General features: G+C 25.8%; 2 protein-coding genes across 2 annotated transcripts in view; one reads left to right on the forward strand and one right to left on the reverse strand.

Moving 5' to 3' along the window:
• Window positions 1-10,384, reverse strand: part of LOC132946631 (uncharacterized) — a 60,894-nt gene extending 50,510 nt beyond the window's left edge. The window contains exons 1-2 of the mRNA XM_061016677.1: window positions 9,896-10,384; window positions 9,617-9,706 (exon numbers count right to left, since the gene is read on the reverse strand). Coding sequence (XP_060872660.1) covers window positions 9,617-9,638 — 22 coding nt within the window. The 5' untranslated portion in view covers window positions 9,639-9,706; window positions 9,896-10,384. The remainder of the gene's footprint in view (window positions 1-9,616; window positions 9,707-9,895) is intronic.
• Window positions 674-6,106, forward strand: LOC132947226 (uncharacterized). Its single transcript, XM_061017467.1, has 9 exons — window positions 674-747; window positions 947-1,129; window positions 1,194-1,265; window positions 1,373-1,460; window positions 2,338-2,605; window positions 3,219-3,329; window positions 4,143-4,271; window positions 4,366-4,877; window positions 5,997-6,106. Exons 1-9 carry the CDS (start codon window positions 674-676, stop codon window positions 6,078-6,080), a joined length of 1,521 nt encoding a protein of 506 aa, XP_060873450.1. The 3' UTR covers window positions 6,081-6,106.
• Window positions 10,385-20,411: the final 10,027 nt, after the last annotated feature.

A 20,411-nucleotide genomic window follows, 5' to 3' on the forward strand; every position in this document is an offset into this window, starting at 1 on the left:
AGCACTCGCTGAGCACCACGATTAAAGATAGTATGGTTGCCCAACGAATCTAGAAAAGTGTCTATGAAATAAATTTACATTATCAGTATTAAACAGCTGGAGACTTACGCACTAGCGCTTATTTGTAGTAGTTACTATAAATGCAATTATCTTTCAAATGTAAATTGTAGTTCCGTGATAGCCACTTTGACATATAAGTCTCCAGCTGTTTAATTTAACTTTAATACTGATTATAGAGATTCATTTTGGTAGACACTTTTCAAGTATGGTTGTATGGCAGTATGGCAATATGGTTGCCCATCGACCCATGCCTATAGCCGTGCTGAGCACTCAAAAATCGGTTTAATTTGTTGGAATATCAGTGGATCCATGAATATAACAAAAATGTAAAATTCTTTCTACCGGCAACACTGATATTCCAACAGGCGATACCTAACCACCCAACTATTCTATGGAACAACTAGTCATATCGAAAGGTCACGTCAATTGATCGAGTTCTTTTTTCTAAGTTCCAACTGCATACAATACGGATAACTGTCTACTGATAAAACTTCTACTGATAAAACTAACTTCAATATCCGACTTGTCAAATTGGTCTCGCTGGTTGCACTTTATATTAATTATTATAACTTTATTTTTGATAATAATATAGATATAATACTACGTTTTAAAAATGCGTAAGTGTATAGTATGTGGCAATGTGTCTAATAATACCAAAGACAATTATCCAGTAGTTCTTTATCATGGGTGAGTATCAATTAGTTCCATAAATGTACTCGCTCAAAGCTGATTTTTGAATCATATTATTGACATGGTTCATTATCCTGGTGCGGGATATTGTAAAATTATTTTGAACTGGTTTAACCTAAAAATTTCTACTTTGTGTTTTTTTTCCTAATCTGACATTAACAATTTATTGTTTTTATTGATATTTGTTTTAATATAGATTTCCCAAGAATGAATACATGAAAAGGAAATGGCTTAAAGTTTTTGGAATTAATCATTGTCATGATGGGCAACGTATATGTAGTGATCATTTTTTAAAAGAAAACTATAAATCAGGAAGAAGGCGATTTTTATTATATAATGCTATTCCCCAACCTTATAATCGAAATGGTTTTCCTTCTAAGTAATACTTCTTGATCTCAATAATTTAATTTATCATTTTCAATACTATTTTTATTTTTATATAGTTATGCTACTCAAAGTAATGAAGTTGAAACCGGAAATAATGTAATTTTACCAATGGAACAAAATATTGTAAGGTGAGTTAATGAAAATTGTATTTGTCTAGATTTTGTATTTTTATTTAAAAATCTAGAAAATTGGCTTATTATGATGAAAGTTATTACATAGAATCTGAATTTTACAGAGAGGAATATATTGCAAATGCTGCTGTAAATAATTTTAAATCACGAGGACGGTCTTCTAGACTTACTAGAAACAATGAGAATATGTCGGTTAGTAAATAAGTATTAATATTTTTAATAAACATGGTCAATACAGCCTGATATCTTTATCCTTTTTATGATTTCCCATGCTTTCCTTATTGAATATGTAGGGCCTTGGTCTTCAACGTCCTGGTTTCTCTTCTTTAGTAATTTAGTGCTTCTAATTAGACATCAGTAATATTCTTGTCCACTTATATTTATAAAATAGTTAGTAGTTGGAACCACCAATATGTGTACTCTTTTTGGAAAACTAACGGGATATATTTTTTAGCCACTTCTAGTGTATTATTAGGAAATATCGACTGTAAATAAACGGGGATCTGTGTGATTGTAAAATATAAAATCAAAATGGTTAACTAATAACGCCCAAACAAAGCCGTATGTATATTTACTATAAGGAAATAATCATCTTGTAGGCTGTTCATTGTATCATAATATCCGAATAAATATGTACACACAACTTGTGTTGCATCTTATACTGTACGGCCAGCGAGATACTGAGAACCATGGATTGTAAATATCAATAATTGTTCTTAGCTAACATCTGAACAATATTGCAATGGTTGGGAAAGGCTAACTGGGTTATCAAGTATTCTATAGTAGTGAGTAGTATTCTGATTCTATGTTATTCACAACCAGTACTCTGTAGTTTATTATTTTGGTTACAAAGACATGGAGGGATCTATAGACTCTAGTTTCTACAAAAAATAGTCTTTAGACTATCCTAAATATATAGACTCTACACAAACTTGACTATTGAATGTTATATCACTAAAATATGTATTTAGCTCATATTATATTTAAATTTTTATTTTATAATTGGCAACCTAGCTATTTATAATATTAATATATTTTTTAATATGAATAATGTGTTTAAATTTTAAAGGACCATACTTTAGGATCTGGAGTACGATGTTCCGTTAAAAACTGTTTTAACAGGCATTCAGTAAACCTTAGTCTATTTGGCTATCCCAAGAACTTCACGCTAAGAAAAAAGTGGATAGAAAAATGCGGACTAAATAAACAACCCAATGAAATAATAAAACATGGTACAAGAGTTTGCAGTGTTCACTTTGAGTTGGGGTGTTTTAAGAATGCAGCGTTGAAGAATAGATTAAAACCAGGCGCTGTTCCATCATTATTTTTGGATAATAGTAAGAAAAAAAATTTTTTATTCTTTTATTTTATATTAACTTTTTAATTATTGATTAGCATTATATTATTATAGTTTAGATAAATACAAGGTTTTATTAATTTATTTATTTTGCTATATAATGTAATAACAAAAAAGAAAATATGAACAGTATAATAAACTTCTTAAGATTTAATATAAGAAAGAAGGTTTTATTAATAAATTAGAATAAAGCAAACCCATGCAGTAAAAACACTATTTCATAACCACAATTCACTTTTCTTTATATTTATATACATATATATATGTTTAATAATTTTAAGTTGCAATTGCAATCTGTTATTTTTCATTAAGACATTTCGATTTTAATTCGTTCCATATTGTTTTTCAAAAATCTTTACTTAATGACCGCGGAAAATATAAAACTTACTTATTTTTGTTGGATAAACATGCTTAAAATAGTAATATTTCCTCTTATATCAGTTAATCCAAGATAATGACTTGAGAATGTCCTTTCAATTAATCTTTCTCTTATGTCATATTTCTTTTTTATAATAAAATTGTATATAAATCTATATAATAATTTTAAATTAAAATTAATTTTTTCAAATCATTAACACCTGATGCTTCGCCAGTGTCAATTAATGAGGTACCTGTATTGAGTACATATGAAGATCAATTCATAAGTCCAATCAATAATGAAGCTGCTGAACAGTCGTTGGCAGAAATACAAAATAATGTACAAGGTAATATGTAAAAAATTCTTAGCACATAAGTCATAAAGTGACTATGCATACGGGCCTTAATTTTTTTTTATATCTATTAGCTATTAAAGGTTTTAATATATTATTAAGTTTATCTAATCTATCAACTAAAATATATCTATCTACAAAATTATTTTATCAAAAAAAGTAACAGAAATGTTAGTATAGTATAATTCTATAAATGTAAGACATAGGATATTCAACAGTAAATTATTAACACATTTTCAAAGATCGATCTTCTTATTTTGTTGTTATTCAAAAACTATCGGCCAAACTTGAAATTGTCATGAAATGTTTATGTAATATTTTCTAAACATGATAAAATTGTTGATTAAAATCATCCATATTTCTGAAGTTAAAATTTATATTTTCAACAGAAACTAATTAGCATTAGGTTTGAGTAGTTATTTCATAGAAACAAATAGATAATAGAAAATTAGGTATGTGGCACATAAATATCACTGTGCAACAGACAGTTAAAAAAGGAAACTATGCGTTACATAACTATATCTTATGTAGCACATAATGTGACTATGCATACAGGCCTTAATTTTTTTATATCAATTAGCTATTTAAGGTCTTAATAGAATATTAAGCCTATCTAATATACTAATAAAAAAATATCTATCTACAATATTAGTAATTTTTTATCTTAAATCAGTAAATCCAAGATAATGACTTGGGAATGTACTTTTAAATAATCTTTCTCTGATGTCATATTTCTTTTTTATAGTAAAATTGTATTTAAAATCTATGTAATAATTAAAAATTTTAATTCATTTTTCAAATTATTAGCACCTGATGCTTTGCCAGTGTCAATTAATGAAGTGCCTATATTGAGTACATGTGAAGATCAATTCATAAGTCCAATAGAAAATGAAGCTGCTGAACAGTTGTCAGAAGAAATTCAAAATAATTTTCTAGGTACTATGTAAAAAGTTATTAGTAAAATAAATTTTAACTTGTAATTCAAATCTAACATTGAAATCAAATACTGAAAAAATTAATAACCTTTCAGATAATACAGATAATACTTCCATGATAATTGACCTTACAATTGATGATTCATCTAATAGTTCGAGAATTGAAGATTTTACTAAGGATATACACGGGTTAATTTTTGAAATGTCTAAGGAAGTTGTACTTCCTAGTTTATATTGGAAGAGTGAACATCTAAATGCACATAATGCAACTCGATTTATTCAGCGAGACGCTAATGATGTAACTGTGAAGAAAGTTATTTTTTATAATAACCTTGTGCCAACTATACAAATATATGGCAAGAAATACGAACATAAAATGCCTATTACAAAAATGAAAGAGTTAGACGATCTTTTAGAAAAAATAGATAGTATTGAAAAATGTTATGGTAGGGGTGGATTTGTATTTGAACAATGTATAGGGTATTTTGAAAATAGTTTACATAATATGTGTAATGGCTGTCAAGAGTTGGTAAAAGATCGAGATTTGCAAAGAATGCAAGCAAAAATTGACGCTAAAAACAACGCTTTGGAAAGTTTTAAAAACAGAGTGAGTTTACTGGAGGATCTTAATTCCTAAAATAAGACACTTGTTCTTTGAAAAACTATAAATGTGTTTAAAATATATTTTTCCATAACTTCAAGTTGTCAAAAAACTACATATTTTTAAAAAATATTTATATTATTTACTTTTCTTTCACTATAATTTTTTTAATTGTTTATTGGGGTGCTTAGATATATTAAAATCAAATTTTGTATGAGTATTTTATGATTTATAATTAGAGTGCATATTTTTATGCACTTGTATATTTATTCTGGTTGATCGTATGTTTCAGTATGCCTAGTGGGCACAGAATTTGTTTCATAAAATAAACATTTTAACTATGGAACTTTTATGATGCATATTTTGCATATTTCGACATTTATAGTTTTGATTAATAACAAAATAAACTAATACACAAATTTACGCTTAGCAGATAACATTTAGCTCTGTTAGTTTAAAAATTAGAGAGCCTCGACCTATTATTAAACTTGATGGTAGGAACATTATCTGTGTCCTTATGGCGTTTGTTTTTACGATTATACAGAATTTAAGTGAGTTATGAACATTTTTAATTTACGTTATATTATGTATGCATAACTTGTTTAAAAATTGAACTATCGTAAACTATGGTAAGAACATTATCTGTGTTGGATACAAGAACACAGATAATGTTCTTACCATCAAGTTTCAGAAGAGGTCGATTCACTCTAATTTTTATACTAACAGAGCTAAACATTATCAGCTGTCTGTAAATTTATTATGTCACGCACTTGTAGGACGAAGACAACAAATATCCGTGTGGCGTTCACTTAATTGATTCCTATTTTTCTTACACATTAAAACTACCTGTAAAATACTGATATTTTTAAAAAAAAAGTATTAACAGAAGCGTTCTATAATTTTAAATTAAACATTCAGAAAATAAATCAATTTTTGAGTGCATATTAGAACATTTTAGTGCATAATATATATTTATATATTTATTTATTAGTTAATATTATGTAAATACATTTTTTCAAAAATATTTATTTTCTGAAAGAACGAGTGTCTTAAGTTAAATAGAAAACCCTGTATATTAGTTACTTATTAAAATAGTTTATGTTTTAATTATATTTTATTTTATAGATTGCTGAAAAGACAGCAGTTGTTGTAGAACTGAGAAGAAGAATGGCGGAAATGAAAAATCTACAACGTACCCTCGCATTATAACTTTTTTATTTTGAATTCTGTGTATGGCAAAATTAAAAAAAATATTGTATTATCAATATTAAAAATAATTATAAGTTTATAAACGTTGTATTATATTCGTATATTTTTATATTGTATATTTATGGCCCAATCTCCGGGTACACTTTAAAAATATAAATTTAATTTGTAGCCCAATCACCATGTAGTAAAATACAAGCAAATATTTTATAAGAAGCCGGTATATAAAATGTGGCCCAATTATCTGCATGATGCCTTTTTAACTTCAGATGGTTATTAAATATTTAAACTATACCTATCTCAATTAATAATTTAACAAAATTAAATTTTTTTATATCAATTAGAGCTATTAAAGGTCTTAATATAATATTAGGCCAATCTAATCTACTGACTAAAATATATCTATCTAGAAAATTATTTTATGAAGAAAAGTAACAGAAATGTTTGTACTATTTTAGTATAATTCTATAAATGTCAAAAACATTTTTTTTGTTGGGTCAAAAAGCTTGACAATTTAATACAAGGTTCCTTATAAAATATAAGTTGATATAATAACAGTTGAGGAATAATGAATGTATGATTTAAAGGTAGTATTTAAATTTCATATGTTGACAACGTTTATCAAACTGAAAATTTACAAATTAATTATTATGTGATATTCAAGTAACCCTATTTTATGAAAAAAATGGTACCATGGTACCCTTGTGAATAAAATTAAAAGTGTATCATAATTGTAGCCCCACGAAATCAAAGTAATCCAGGTTTTGCCCAGGTTATTATATAGGTAATTTTCAATTTTTTTTGCTAGTTATTTTTTACAGACATTATATTAGTTCAAATTAGAACAACAGTAGGTGTATATTAAAACCAAGAATAACTAATATAGTAAAGTTATTTTGTTTTAATTGAAAAATATTATTCGTGGGTATATAAAAATGTTAGAGTATATTATTATATTTTATTCATACAATTACAATTTCAAATGTAATTGTTATACAACCTACTTTTATAATAATGCTTAAAAGAAAAATAAATTACTTTAATCATTATGATATAAAATACGCACTCGTATAAAATTGTTTTATATAATTTATTTCAAATTTAACACTATCTATTACAATGACCAAATGTACAGCAGAGTTTCTTCCACTTACCCTTTTTTTAAATTTTAAGATTTTTTTTATCCATTTTAGTACAATTTTTCATTCTATATCAATTTTTTCGATATTTTTTAAAAACTATATATTTAGGGTATATGTAGGTTGCGTTATAAAGTTAAAGTGTTTAGGTTTTAAATACATTGAACAATATTTATTACTGCATTATATTCACAGACATAATTATAATAATTTAAAAATCAAATTAAGTTTATTTACATAGTTATAAAATATGTACAGTGAAACATCCACATTACAAAGTCTTATGGACTCATATGAGCAACAAAAAAAAGGTAGGCAAGTGGGTGTCGCTCTTCTTTAAAGTATGTGACAAGTGGGTCACTGTAATGGATGGTGTTAAATTTGAATTCAATAATATAATATCATTGCATAATAAAAACGATTCTGAGCAAAAACGGTCAATCAGCCTATGATATAACCAAGTACAATTGATGATATTATTGTGAATAAATTAATTTGTATATAACCTATTTATGTGGAACCTTGTTTTAAATTTTGAATCCTTAGCTATAAAAGTTGAATATTTTATGAATAACTACAAAATAGTTATTAAATTCTAAGTTAAATCAATTTTGTCAAAATTCTAACAGGAGACTTGCATTATGTTTTCACGTTTCTTTATCTAACAAGTACAATTTTATTGATTATTATAGAAAAAAAAAGACTATCAATATCCGTAAATAGCTCAAAATAAGTCGAAATATTTGGAAAATATTATAGTGTATGGAAAATGAAAATATAAACATTTAGTGAAAATTTCATGTATCTACATAGTTATTGTTCGCAGTGCCGGAACTATGAACTCTGCAGGAGACCGTGTAATGTATTTAAGGGCCCTATATTAATGCTATTATCCTCATCTCTGTATTAATACAACAATTTATTGGTACTTTTTAGTTTGTTAACGGAGCGATGAATGTATTGATTTTACAAATATGAAGAGTACTTTTTTTTTGTGAGTGTCCGTAATCAATATACACGATAAGCTGTCGAAATAATACATTGCTTTTCAGCCTTGTCAGTGGTTTTTGATATGAAATTGGGTTTAATTAGTACTATTAAAAGGTAAAAATTGAAAATTAATAAAACTTTTCAAAAGTATCAGAAAAACAAAAAATTACCAGTTTTTGACATAATCGAAAATACAGAATAACCTACTTACACAGAACCTTGTTAGAAGTTTTCAATCCTTATAGCTATAAGAGTTAAACATTTTATAACTTTTCAACTACAAAATCATATTTAAATTTGATAAATGTTTTTAAAAATTCCAATTTTAAATGCTTATAAAAAAAAACTGTGAATATGTCTTATATTAAAAAAACTAAAAACTTGAGAACTGACAACAGCTCAAAAAGAGACAAAATATTTTCAAAATTGTATCGTGTATAGAAAATACAAATATAAACAACCAGTGAAATTTCCAAGTATGTACAGTCATTCGTTTTTTAATTACAACAAAATAAGAAAATCGTTACATGAGAAATCAATTGAATATTAAATGTTGTAAAAATATGAAATTCAAACGCTTATAAAAATTTAATTTTAATTTCTTGAAGACTTTTTCAAAAAGTAGACAAATTTATGAGGAATCTTGCATTATATTTTCAAATCTTAGATTTAAAAAGAAATTTTTTTTATGAATTTCTAACTCAAAATAATTTGCAAATTTTCGTAATTTTTACGTATTTTGTCAATATTTTTTTTTTTTTTTTCGTCATATTTGTTTTTTATTTGTACAATCTGTATAAAAATATAATTACAATAAGCACATTGTCAATATTTGATTTTCAAAATAGAATAGAATAAAAAACTAAAAAAATTAGAAACTGAAAATGACCCTTATCAGCTCAAAATATTTTACAAAAGGCATGGTTTATAGAAAATACTAATATTAACATTCAGTCAAAATTTCATGTAGGTACCACGGCCATTTGTTTTAGAGTTGCACCAAAAACCAAAATCGATTTTCTCAAAATCATTGTTAACATCTGAGTAAAATGGTAGAAAATAGTAAAATACACAAATTATTGAACTAGGAAAAATTGAGTACCAATTAATATATTATTGTGTATTAGGTATATCATAAGTATATTGAGTATTATTGTGTATTAAATATATCAGTATATTTCTGTATTTTTAAATTGTATACCATTTAAAATAGGAACTTATATGAATAACAAAAATTTAACACAATGTTAAACTATAGGTAAATTCAAATAATACATCATAGATAATGAAAAGTAATGGGTGCTTAAATAATAGGTACCTATTAGATTTTATGCTTTTTCCCTAGATAAATGTTTAATTATAATAAAATTTTAGTTTACTTACAGATAAAGAAATACAAATTATACTAACCCTGAGTACTAGTTGAATGCATTTCTATTGTACACGATTAAATTGATTCACCAGCAATCATTTTGTCTTGGTTGTCTTTATTGTTAACATCTAAGTAAAACATTAGAAAATATTTAATTTTATATTTTGTTGTATGTATAACATATTTTAATTAGATACAGTTAAATTTACTATAACTAAAGATGCTAACTAAAGATACTTAATAAACTAAAATACTAAATACATTAATTATTATTAATATAATTAAAACTGATTATCATTTTTGTGTAAACAATTTACCATTAACATGTTGATTGCAATCAAAATAATTCTTAATTTTTGTATTTGTTTTCAAAAAATGTTGTGTTTGTTGAAGTTCATTTTTTCTTTTGGCCGCAACTCTGGGTAGTTTTTGATTCATATTTAAATATTTATATTAAGAAATAATAAGGTAATAATAATATGAAAGTATAAGTAAGTTACACAGTACACAAGTCACAAACACAATAACATATTCTACATTTTTACAATTTTGAAGTAGGTAAACAAGGAAATAACAGTTACATAAACATAATTATATTAGCTAATAGCTAAATATTATGATAAATGTTGTCTGACAATCGGTACCTACCTATATTATATCTACACTGGTTAATAGAGTAGAATGGTCAGCTCTGATCCCCGACTCAAGAGTACTTTGTTAGTGTGTGTGTGTGTGTGTGTGTGTCGGTATCACGTATAATAATCAACAAATCTATTTATGTCACTCTTGGCTTAGTAAATTTCCCAACATTTTGATAAACAATTCCAAGTAATACGGACCAGGCTTTTACATTTCGTTATAGGAATTTATAAAATTATTATCAATTCAATTTAAAAAAAAGTGGGTAAGTGGATGTTGCTCTGCTGTACAGTAGGTTACAAGTGGGTCACTGTAATGGATGGTGTTAAATTTGAATTCAATTATAAAATATCATTGTATAGGTACCTACGTAAAACGATTCTGAGTAGAGACAATTCGTCAGTCTAAGATATTTTATATTATATTTATATTGTAAAATATATTTGAAATTGAAAACTGACAATGTCCATAAACAGCTCAAAAAGAGTCAAATTATTTTCAACATTTTATCGTGTATAGAAAATGCCAATATAAACATTCAATAAAATATTCAAGTATCTACAGTCATTCGTTTTTTAATTACAATAAAATAAGAAAACCGTTAAGTGAGAAATCGAGTGAATATCAAATGTTGTAAAAATATGAATTTCAGACGCTCGTTTAATCTCGTAAATTTAATTTGACTTTCTTATAGACATTTTTTTTTTGATAAAGGTAGATAATCTTATAAAGAATCTTGTATTAAATATTAAATTCTTAGATTTAAAAAAAAAAATTTTTATGAATTTTTAACTTAAAATAATTTGTTAATTTTCGTGATTTTTCTATATTTTGTCAATCTTTGAACTTTAAATGCTTATAAAAAAAACTGTTATTAAGGATTTTTAATATTTTTCAAATATCATTGTAACAATATCGTAGGAACCTTGTATTAAAATTTCAAGCTTTTGTACTCAACAAATAAAATTTTATTGACATCCATAGAAAAAAAGACTAATAAAATTGGAAACTGAAAATGTTCCTAATTAGTTCAAAACAAATCTAAATATTTTGAAAATTTTATAGTGTAATGCTAATATAAATGACCAGTGAAAAATTAATGTGTATACGTTCAATTGTTTTGGAGTTACACCAAAAATCAAAATCAATTTTCCAAATTTGATTAATAATCAAGAAATACATTTTCAAAAAAGGTGGATAAGTAGATGTCGCTCTGCTGTACAGTAGTTTACAAGTGGGTCACTGTAATGGATGGTGTTAAATTTGAATTCAATGATATAATATCATTATATAAAAAAAACGATTCTGAGCGAAAACGGTCAGTCAGCCTATGATATTACCAAGTATAATTGATGATATTATTGTGAAGAAAGTAATTTATATATAACCTATTTACGTGGAACCTTGTTTTAAATTTTCAATCCTTAGCCATAAAAGTTAAACTATTGTAACAATATATCAGGAGCGTTGCATTAAATTTTCACGATATTTTACTCAACAAATACAATTTTATTGATTTTTATAGAAAAAAAACTAAAAAATTGAAATCTGACAATGTCCGTAAACAGCTCAAAATAAGTCAAGATATTTTCAAAATTGTATCGTGTATAGAAAATGCAAATATAAACAACCAGTGAAAACTTCATGTATATGCGTCCATTTGTGTTTTTTATTTATAAGAATTTTAAGTTAAAATCTTGACAAAATACGTAAAAATTACGAAAATTTGCAAATTATATTGAGTTAAAAATTCATAAAGAATTTTTCTTTTAAATCTAAGATTTGAAAATATAATACAACATTTCTCATAAGTTTGTCTACCTTTATCAAAAAAAAAAAATGTCTTCAAGAAATTAAAATTAAATTTTTATGAGCGTTTGAAATTCATATTTTTACAAAATTTGATATTCACTTGATTTCACATGTAACGGTTATCTTATTTAGTTGTAATAAAAAAATGAATTACTGTAGATACTTAAAAATCTCACTGAATGTTTATATTAGCATATTCTATACACCATTAAATTTTGAAAATATTTTGACTTTTTTTTAGCTGTTTACGCACATTGTCAATTTCCATTTTTTTTAGTTTTTTTTTCTATAAATATCAATAAAAAGTTATTTGTTGGGTAAAAAATCGTGAAAATTTAATGCAAGGCTAATGATATATTATTACAATAGAAGTTGAAAAATATTAAGTAGGTATTTAAAGTTCAAATTTTGACAAAATTTATCAAATTTAGAATTTAATAACTATTTTGTAGTTATTTATAGAATATTCAACTTTTTTAGCTAATGATTGAAAATTTAAAACAAGGTTCCACGTAAATAGGTTATATATAAATTACTTTCTTCACAATAATATCATCAATTATACTTGGTAATATCATAATCTGACTGACCGTTTTCGCTCAGAATCGTTTTTCTTATACAATGATATTATATCATTGAATTCAAATTTGACACCATCCATTACAGTGACCCACTTGTAACCTGCTGTAAAGCAGAGCGACATCCACTTATCCTCCTTTTTCTCTTTAATTTTTAAATTAACTGTACTTTACTTACCCAGGTGGGTTACCCTGGCACCCCTATGTTCGAATTTTTTATTTTTTTTTTTACCATTAATTGTACTACAATTTGTACCAATTTGTACCGTACATTTCAGAATTTGTACCAAAGAATTTCCCCCGGAAAATTCGATTTTCCGCTGGGGTGCCAGGGTAACGTTACACCAGCACCCCCGTTGCTAAAAAATGGACTTTTAACAATTTTTTTTATACCATTAATTGTACTATAATTTGTACCGATTTGTACTATAAGTTTCAGAATTTGTACCAAAGTATTTTCCCCGGAAAAATTGATTTTCCGCCTGAGCGCCAGACGTTACACCAGCCCCCCCCCCCGTAGGTACAAATTCTGAAATGTACGGTACAAATTGGTACAAATTGTAGTACAATTAATGGTAAAAAAAAAAATAAAAAATTCAAACATTGGGGTGCCAGGGTAACCCACCTTACTTACCCACCTTTTTTTGACTTGAAAACAAAATAGACTGAAATAGTTAAATACAATTAAATTGAAAACAAAATAAATTAACTTAACTTACTTCTTAAAATGAAAAATAACTCATTAACTTAATTAACTTAAAATAGATAAATAGCTTAGTAAATAAATATTTATTTTAATATGACAACACAGGGGACAACGCCACATAATGTGTTTTTATGTTCCTTGCAATAATAAGTTTTAAATAATCAGATAATGAAAAAAAAAATAACGATTTCCAATTTTGTCAGATTTCGGTTTTGAATTTAATACCTGTTACCAACTTTTTGAGGTTTCAATTTTGAATTTAATACCGGTATCCAATTTTTTCCGGTTTCGGTTTCGGTTTTAAAACGGTTTATACCGGTTTCTGAAAACGGTTTCAAGCTCTGCTTTTTATATTTTATTTATATAATAAAGTTTAAAAAGGTGGGGAAGTGGATGTCACTCTGCTGTACAGTAGGTTACAAGTGGGTCACTGTAATGGATGGTGTTAAATTTGAATTCAATGATATAATATCATTGTATAAGAAAAACGATTCTGAGCGAAAACGGTCAGTCAACCTATGATATTACCAAGTATATTTGATGATATTATTGTAAATAAATTAATTTATGTATAACCTATTTACGTGGAGCCTTGCTTTAAATTTTCAATCCTTTATAGCTATAAAAGTTTGACATTTTATAAATTTTTAACTACAAAATTTGAACTTTAAATGCTTATAAAAAAAATTGTGTTATGTATTTTTAATATTTTTCAACTGCTATTGTAACAATATTTCAGGAGCCTTGCATTAAATTTTCACGCTTTTTTACCCAACAAAATATACATTTTGTTGATATTTATAGAAAAAAAAATTAAAACTGACAATGCCCGTAAACAGCTCAAAAATAGTCAAATTATTTTCAAAGTCTTATCATGTATAGAAAATACTAATGTAAATATTCAGTTAATCGCTTATATAAATTTAATTTGACTTTCTTGTAGACATTTTTTTTTTGATTAAGGTAGATAATTTTGTATTTATTACATTTTCAAATCTTAGATTTAAAAAGAAAAGTTTTTATGAATTCTCAACTCAAAATATTTTGCTAATTTTCGTGATTTTTCCGTATTTTGTCAAGATTTGAACTTTAAATGCTTGTAAATAAAAACTGTGACTAAGGATTTTTAATCTGCCTTTGAAACAATAACTTAGGAGCCTTCTATTAAATTTTCAAGCTTTTTTACTCAACAGATAAAATTTTATTGATATTTACACCAAAAACCAAAATCGATTTTCTCGAAAACAGATTTTGCGTAAAAATTCCCGTTTTTCCTTAATTATTCTTTTGTTTTTCACGTCGCTTTTGAAAACTCAGAAAAGTTACTGTTGAAGAAAATCCAAGCACTGTAACTGTCCTAATAGGTGATGACAGACACAAAAATTAAAAATTTAAAATTTAAGATAAAAATAAAAATAAAAAAAAACACACATCATTGTAAAATCAATACATTCATCGCTTCGCTCAGATTTTAATAGTATAACAATAAATTATCTACAAAATAATATCATTGAATTCAAATTTCACCCATCCATTACAATGACCCATACGAATCCTCACGCGTACAGAAGACTAATATCCACATGCCCATTTTTTTTTGTACTACCCATGGTACGTATGCCGAAAACACCACATAAAAATCCACATAGTAGTAGTTTCCTCACCAAATCCTTTTACATGACTCATAGCCTATGGCTATTAAAAATTAAATAATTATATGATATACCTACCATTACGTTTTGTTCGGTCACCATTATTTTGCCAGTATAAATAAAATCAATCAACAGTTGTAAAATATTAGAATCAATATCTTTTATATTTACAACGTATTCATGCCCTTCGGAAAAACTGGTGATCATTGCAGGGAAATATGGACATGCCGAAACTAAAACAACTTTATGTGCACACACAATTACAACGTCATCTGTTTCTAACTTTATATCACATAACACTTCTTCGCACTAAAAACATAAAACACGTTATTATTATTTATTTTGATAGCAGCTAATATAATATTATGACATACTCAAGATGTCATACTTTCGTAAACATTGCAGGGGCACTATGTTAAATTTTAGAAAATACTTGACTATTATTACTATTATTAAATATATTTTTCACAAGGCTACCATGATGTTATAATTTTTTATTCATAAAATGGAGTTACTTTAATATCGCATTAAGAAATATAGGTTTCAATGTTGCCACACAACGAAGAGTAACTTTGATAGCATATTAAAAAGATTGATATTTCTGAAGATAATATCAGAAATTTAAAAATTTAAATGTTAAAAAATTTGAATTCAATGATATTATTTTGTAGATAATTTATTATTATACTATTAAAATCTGAGCGAAGCGATGAATGTATTGATTTTACAATGATGTGTGTTTTTTTTTATTTTTATTTTTATCTTTAATTTTTAATTTTTAATTTTTGTGTCTGTCATCACCTATTAGGACAGTTACAGTGCTTGGAATTTCTTCAACAGTAACTTTTCTGAGTTTTCAAAAGCGACGTGAAAAACAAAAGAATAATTAAAGAAAAACGGGAATTTTTACGCAAAATCTGTTTTCGAGAAAATCGATTTTGGTTTTTGGTGTAAATATCAATAAAATTTTATCTGTTGAGTAAAAAAGCTTGAAAATTTAATAGAAGGCTCCTAAGTTATTGTTTCAAAGGCAGATTAAAAATCCTTAGTCACAGTTTTTATTTATAAGCATTTAAAGTTCAAATTTTGACAAAATACGGAAAAATCACGAAAATTATCAAATTATTTTGAGTTGAGAATTCATAAAAATTTTTCTTTTTAAATCTAAGATTTTAAAATGTAATAAAAGATTATTCATAAGTTTGTCTACCTTTATCAAAAAAAAAATGTCTACAAGAAACTTAAATTAAATTTTTATGAGCGTCTGAAATTTATATTTTTACTACATTTGATATTCACTCGATTTCTCATGTAAGAATTTTCTTATTTTATTGTAATTAAAAAACGAATGACTGTAGATACTTGAAAATTTCACTGAATGTTCATATTAGCATTTTCTATACACCATAAAATGTTGAAAATATTTTGACTCTTTTTGAGCTGTTTACGGACATTGTCAGTTTTCATTTTTTTTAGTTTTTTTTTCTATAAATATCAATAAAAATTTTTTTGTTGGGTAAAAAAGCGTGAAAATTTAATATAAGGCTCCTGATATAACGTACCAATAGCAGTTGAAAAATATTAAAAATACATAGGCACAATTTTTTTATAAGCATTTAAAGTTCAAATTTTGACAACATTTATCAAATTTATAATTTATTAATTATTTTGTAGTTAAAAATGTATAAAATGTTTAACTTTTATGGCTAAGGATTGAAAATTTAAAACAAGGCTCATCAATGTCGCTATGTCGTATTGGATGCTGACAATGCTAGGTAATATACAAATCTATTTCAAGTCATCAAAGTTAAAAGTAAGAAATTGTATTTTGCGTATTAGATATACGTAATTAATTAGTTATAAAGTAGGTAGGTACATAATTACAATTTTGAAATTAATGAAATCAGTGAAGCTGAATCCACTTGCCCAATTTTTTATTTATACGTTTATCATTCGTCTTAGAAGAAAATTGCAATAAACGATATTTTATTTAGGCTCTTAATGTTAAATCACTTGTCGAGTATGATACGTGGTTAAAAAAATATTATATTTCTACCTACCAGTTACACAGTGTTACAGCTTAGGTACCAGGTACGTTGAATGGGCCAACTTGGGCAAAAATATTACCTCCATAACGGTCTCTTGTCAATTAATTAATGTGAAACAAATTTCCTGTTGTTATATTAACAATATTTAAAATCACTTTGGTAGGTACTTACTATAGGTAGTGTCGCAGCATCAAATTTTAAGCGTAACTAATAATTTATATTAATTAATTTTACGTTTAATATCTATCGTTTTGCTAACGTTCGAAAACTTACACTAATAGTTAATACTCATAGAAGATGTTTTATATACAAATTATAGGTAATAAAAAATAATATTTGGATGTGTGTAAAATTTACTTCCGTCAAACGGGCCAACTTGAGGCGTATGTTTAACTTGGGCAAATTAATTAATGTGATACAAATATTTTGCTGTATGTTCTGATAATGTGTGCTAAATTTACTACTTAATATAGGTAAATTATAAATTATTTTAATTGTGCATAAATTTCTGTGAATTGCCTTTTACTTATTTAGTCCAACTTAGGCCTCTGTTATTAAATGTAATATTTTAATGTTATTTACATATTATAATACCTACCTAGTTATTTCATTGGTAAACAAAAAAGTTATTATTTTTTAATGTTATTTAGATAAATATTATAATACGTATTTAATTGGTCATCAAGAATGTTTTTATTTTTTTTTTATGTTAATATATACTTACCTGGAAAAAATATATTTGTTAATTTCAGAAAATTGTCAAGTATTTTCTAAAATTTAACATAATAGTGCCCCTGCAAGTTAGTTTAAGTAATAGATTAGGAAGTTGTTCATAAGAAAATCATAAATGCCCCAGATTATCAAAATTCAGTACAACATGGAGCAAGCAGTAAAATAAAAAAAAGGTGTGTAAGTGGATGTCGCTCAGCTGTACAGTAAGTTACAATAGTGGGTCACTGTAATGGATGGTGTTAAATTTGAATTCAATGATATAATATCATTGTATAAGAAAAACGATTCTGAGCGAAAATGATATTACCAAGTATATTTGATGATATTATTGTGAATAAAGTAATTTATATATAACCAATTTAGGTGGAGCCTTGTTTTTAATTTTCAATCCTTAGCTATAAAAGTTGAACATTTTATAAATTTTTAACTTCAAAATAATTATTAAATTTTGTCAAGATTTGAACTTTAAATGCTTATAAATATGTCGTTTAATATATCGTTTCACTCAGAATCTAAAAAAATATGTCTAGATTAATTAATCCTAAGAGGATGTCGCACACGCATATGTTGTCTCCGTCTTACACTTATACAGTGTAACTGTGCTTTCGTAACTAAGAAACAAAATTTTCACCACTTATAAAGAAGAACTTTTTCATTACAATATCGTTTTTATTTTTTTGATATCATTTATAAGGACAAAGTTCTTATTGTTTCAAAATCCAATATCATTTGTGTTTTTCAAACTTTAATAACTTTTTCCGTAAACAGCTCAATATAAGTCAAAATATTTGGATACTATGGTGTAGAGAAAATGCTAATATAAACAATCAGTCAAAATTTCATGTACCTACAGTCATTTGTTTAATAGTTGCACCAAAAATCAAAATCGATTTTCACGAAAACAGAATTTGCGTAAAAATTCCCGTTTTTCCTTAATTTTTCTTTTGTTTTTCACGTGGCGTTTGAAAACTACTGAGATATTTTTACTTTTGACCCTCCAAACTACCAACTAGATTCACTTTCCCATCAGAAAAGATAATGTTGAAGAAAATCTAAGCATTTTTACTGTCCTAAAAGGTGATAACACACAATGATAATAAAAAATATATATAAATAAAAAACACACATCATTGTAAAATCAATACATTCATCGTTTCACTCAGAATCTAAAAAAATATGTCTAGATTTATTAATCCTAAGAGGATGTCGCACACTCATATGTTGTCTCCGTCTTACACACGTAAGGGTACAGTGTAACTGTGCTTTCGTAAATAAGAAACAAAATTTTCACCAATTTTAAAGAAGAATATTTACAATATCGTTTTTATTTTTTTGGTAATTAATTAATTAAATATTTTGCTCCTTATATATTGTTTCAAAGACAGATGAAATTGTCACAATTTTTTTTTAGAAGCATTTAAAGTTCAAATATTGACAAAATACGTAAAAATGACAAACATTTCCAAATTATTTTGAGTTAGAATTTCATAAAAAATTTTCTTTTTAAATCTAACATTTCAAAATGTAATACAAGATTCCTCATACATTTGTCTACCTTTGTCAAATCTCGTTTTTCCAGTCATAACTAAGAAACGAAATTTTCACCACTTATAAAGAAGAACTTTTTCATTACAATATCGTTTTTATTTTTTTGATATCGTTTATAAGGAAAAAGTTCTTATTGTTTCAAAATCCATTATCATTTGTGTTTTTCAAACTTCAATAACTTTTTTTAAGTGTCGATAACGTTGCACATTTGTAAGACGAAGAAACATATGCGGGTGCAACATCCTCTTAAAGTTGTTTACAATAGCATTTAAAAACTGACCCAAGTTTGGCTTTGACGGTACTCTATATATATTATAAATTATTATAATCCTGCGTGCATTTCTGTAAATTACGTTTTACCATTTTAGTTCAACTTGGGCTACTAATATTCAACTATGGTCCAAATAATAACTAGGATAAATTTATTTCCATTCCTTTTAAACAACACTAACCATAATAACGTAATACAATTTTATCTAAATAGTACGTCTATATGTTTATTTTGAGCTGTTTCCAATTTTTTTAGTTTTTTATTCGATAAATATCAATAAAATTTCATTTGTTGGGTACAAAAGCTTGAAAATTTAATACAAGGTTCCTAATATATTGGTTTAAAGACTGATGAAATTGTCACAATTTTTTTTTAGGAGCATTTAAAGTTCAAATATTGACAAAATACGTAAAAATGACGATCATTTCCAAATTATTTTGAGTTAGAATTTCATAAAAAATTTTCTTTTTAAATCTAACATTTGTAAATGTAATACAAGATTCCTCATAAATTTGTCTACCTTTGTCAAATACATTCACCGCTTCTCTCAGAATCTAAAAGTTATAAAATGTTCAACTCTTATAGCTAAGGATTGAAAACTGACAACAAGGTTCTGTGTAAGTAGGTTTTTCTGTATTTTTGATTAGGTTAAAAATCAGTATAATATTTTGTTTTTCCGACACTTATGAAAAGTTTTAATAATTTTCAATTTTAGATTCTGAGCGAAGCGATGAATGTATTGATTTTACAATGATGTGTGTTTTTTTTTTAATTTTTTAATTTTTCTTTTAATTTTTAATTTTTAATTTTTAATTTTTGTGTCTATTATCACCTTTTAGGTAAAAGT

Source organism: Metopolophium dirhodum, chromosome 6, assembly GCF_019925205.1.
Source record: "Metopolophium dirhodum isolate CAU chromosome 6, ASM1992520v1, whole genome shotgun sequence".
Classification (NCBI taxonomy): domain Eukaryota; kingdom Metazoa; phylum Arthropoda; class Insecta; order Hemiptera; family Aphididae; genus Metopolophium; species Metopolophium dirhodum.

What these genes read in the sequence shown, in the direction of transcription:
- LOC132947226 (XM_061017467.1), top strand. Translation starts at nt 674, where the DNA reads ATGCGTAAGTGTATAGTATGTGGCAATGTGTCTAATAATACCAAAGAC. An exon ending in GAAACAATGAGAATATGTCG is followed by an intron (nt 1,461 to 2,337) that starts GTTAGTAAATAA and finishes TAAATTTTAAAG; the next exon opens with GACCATACTTTAGGATCTGG. An exon ending in AATACAAAATAATGTACAAG is followed by an intron (nt 3,330 to 4,142) that starts GTAATATGTAAA and finishes TCAAATTATTAG; the next exon opens with CACCTGATGCTTTGCCAGTG.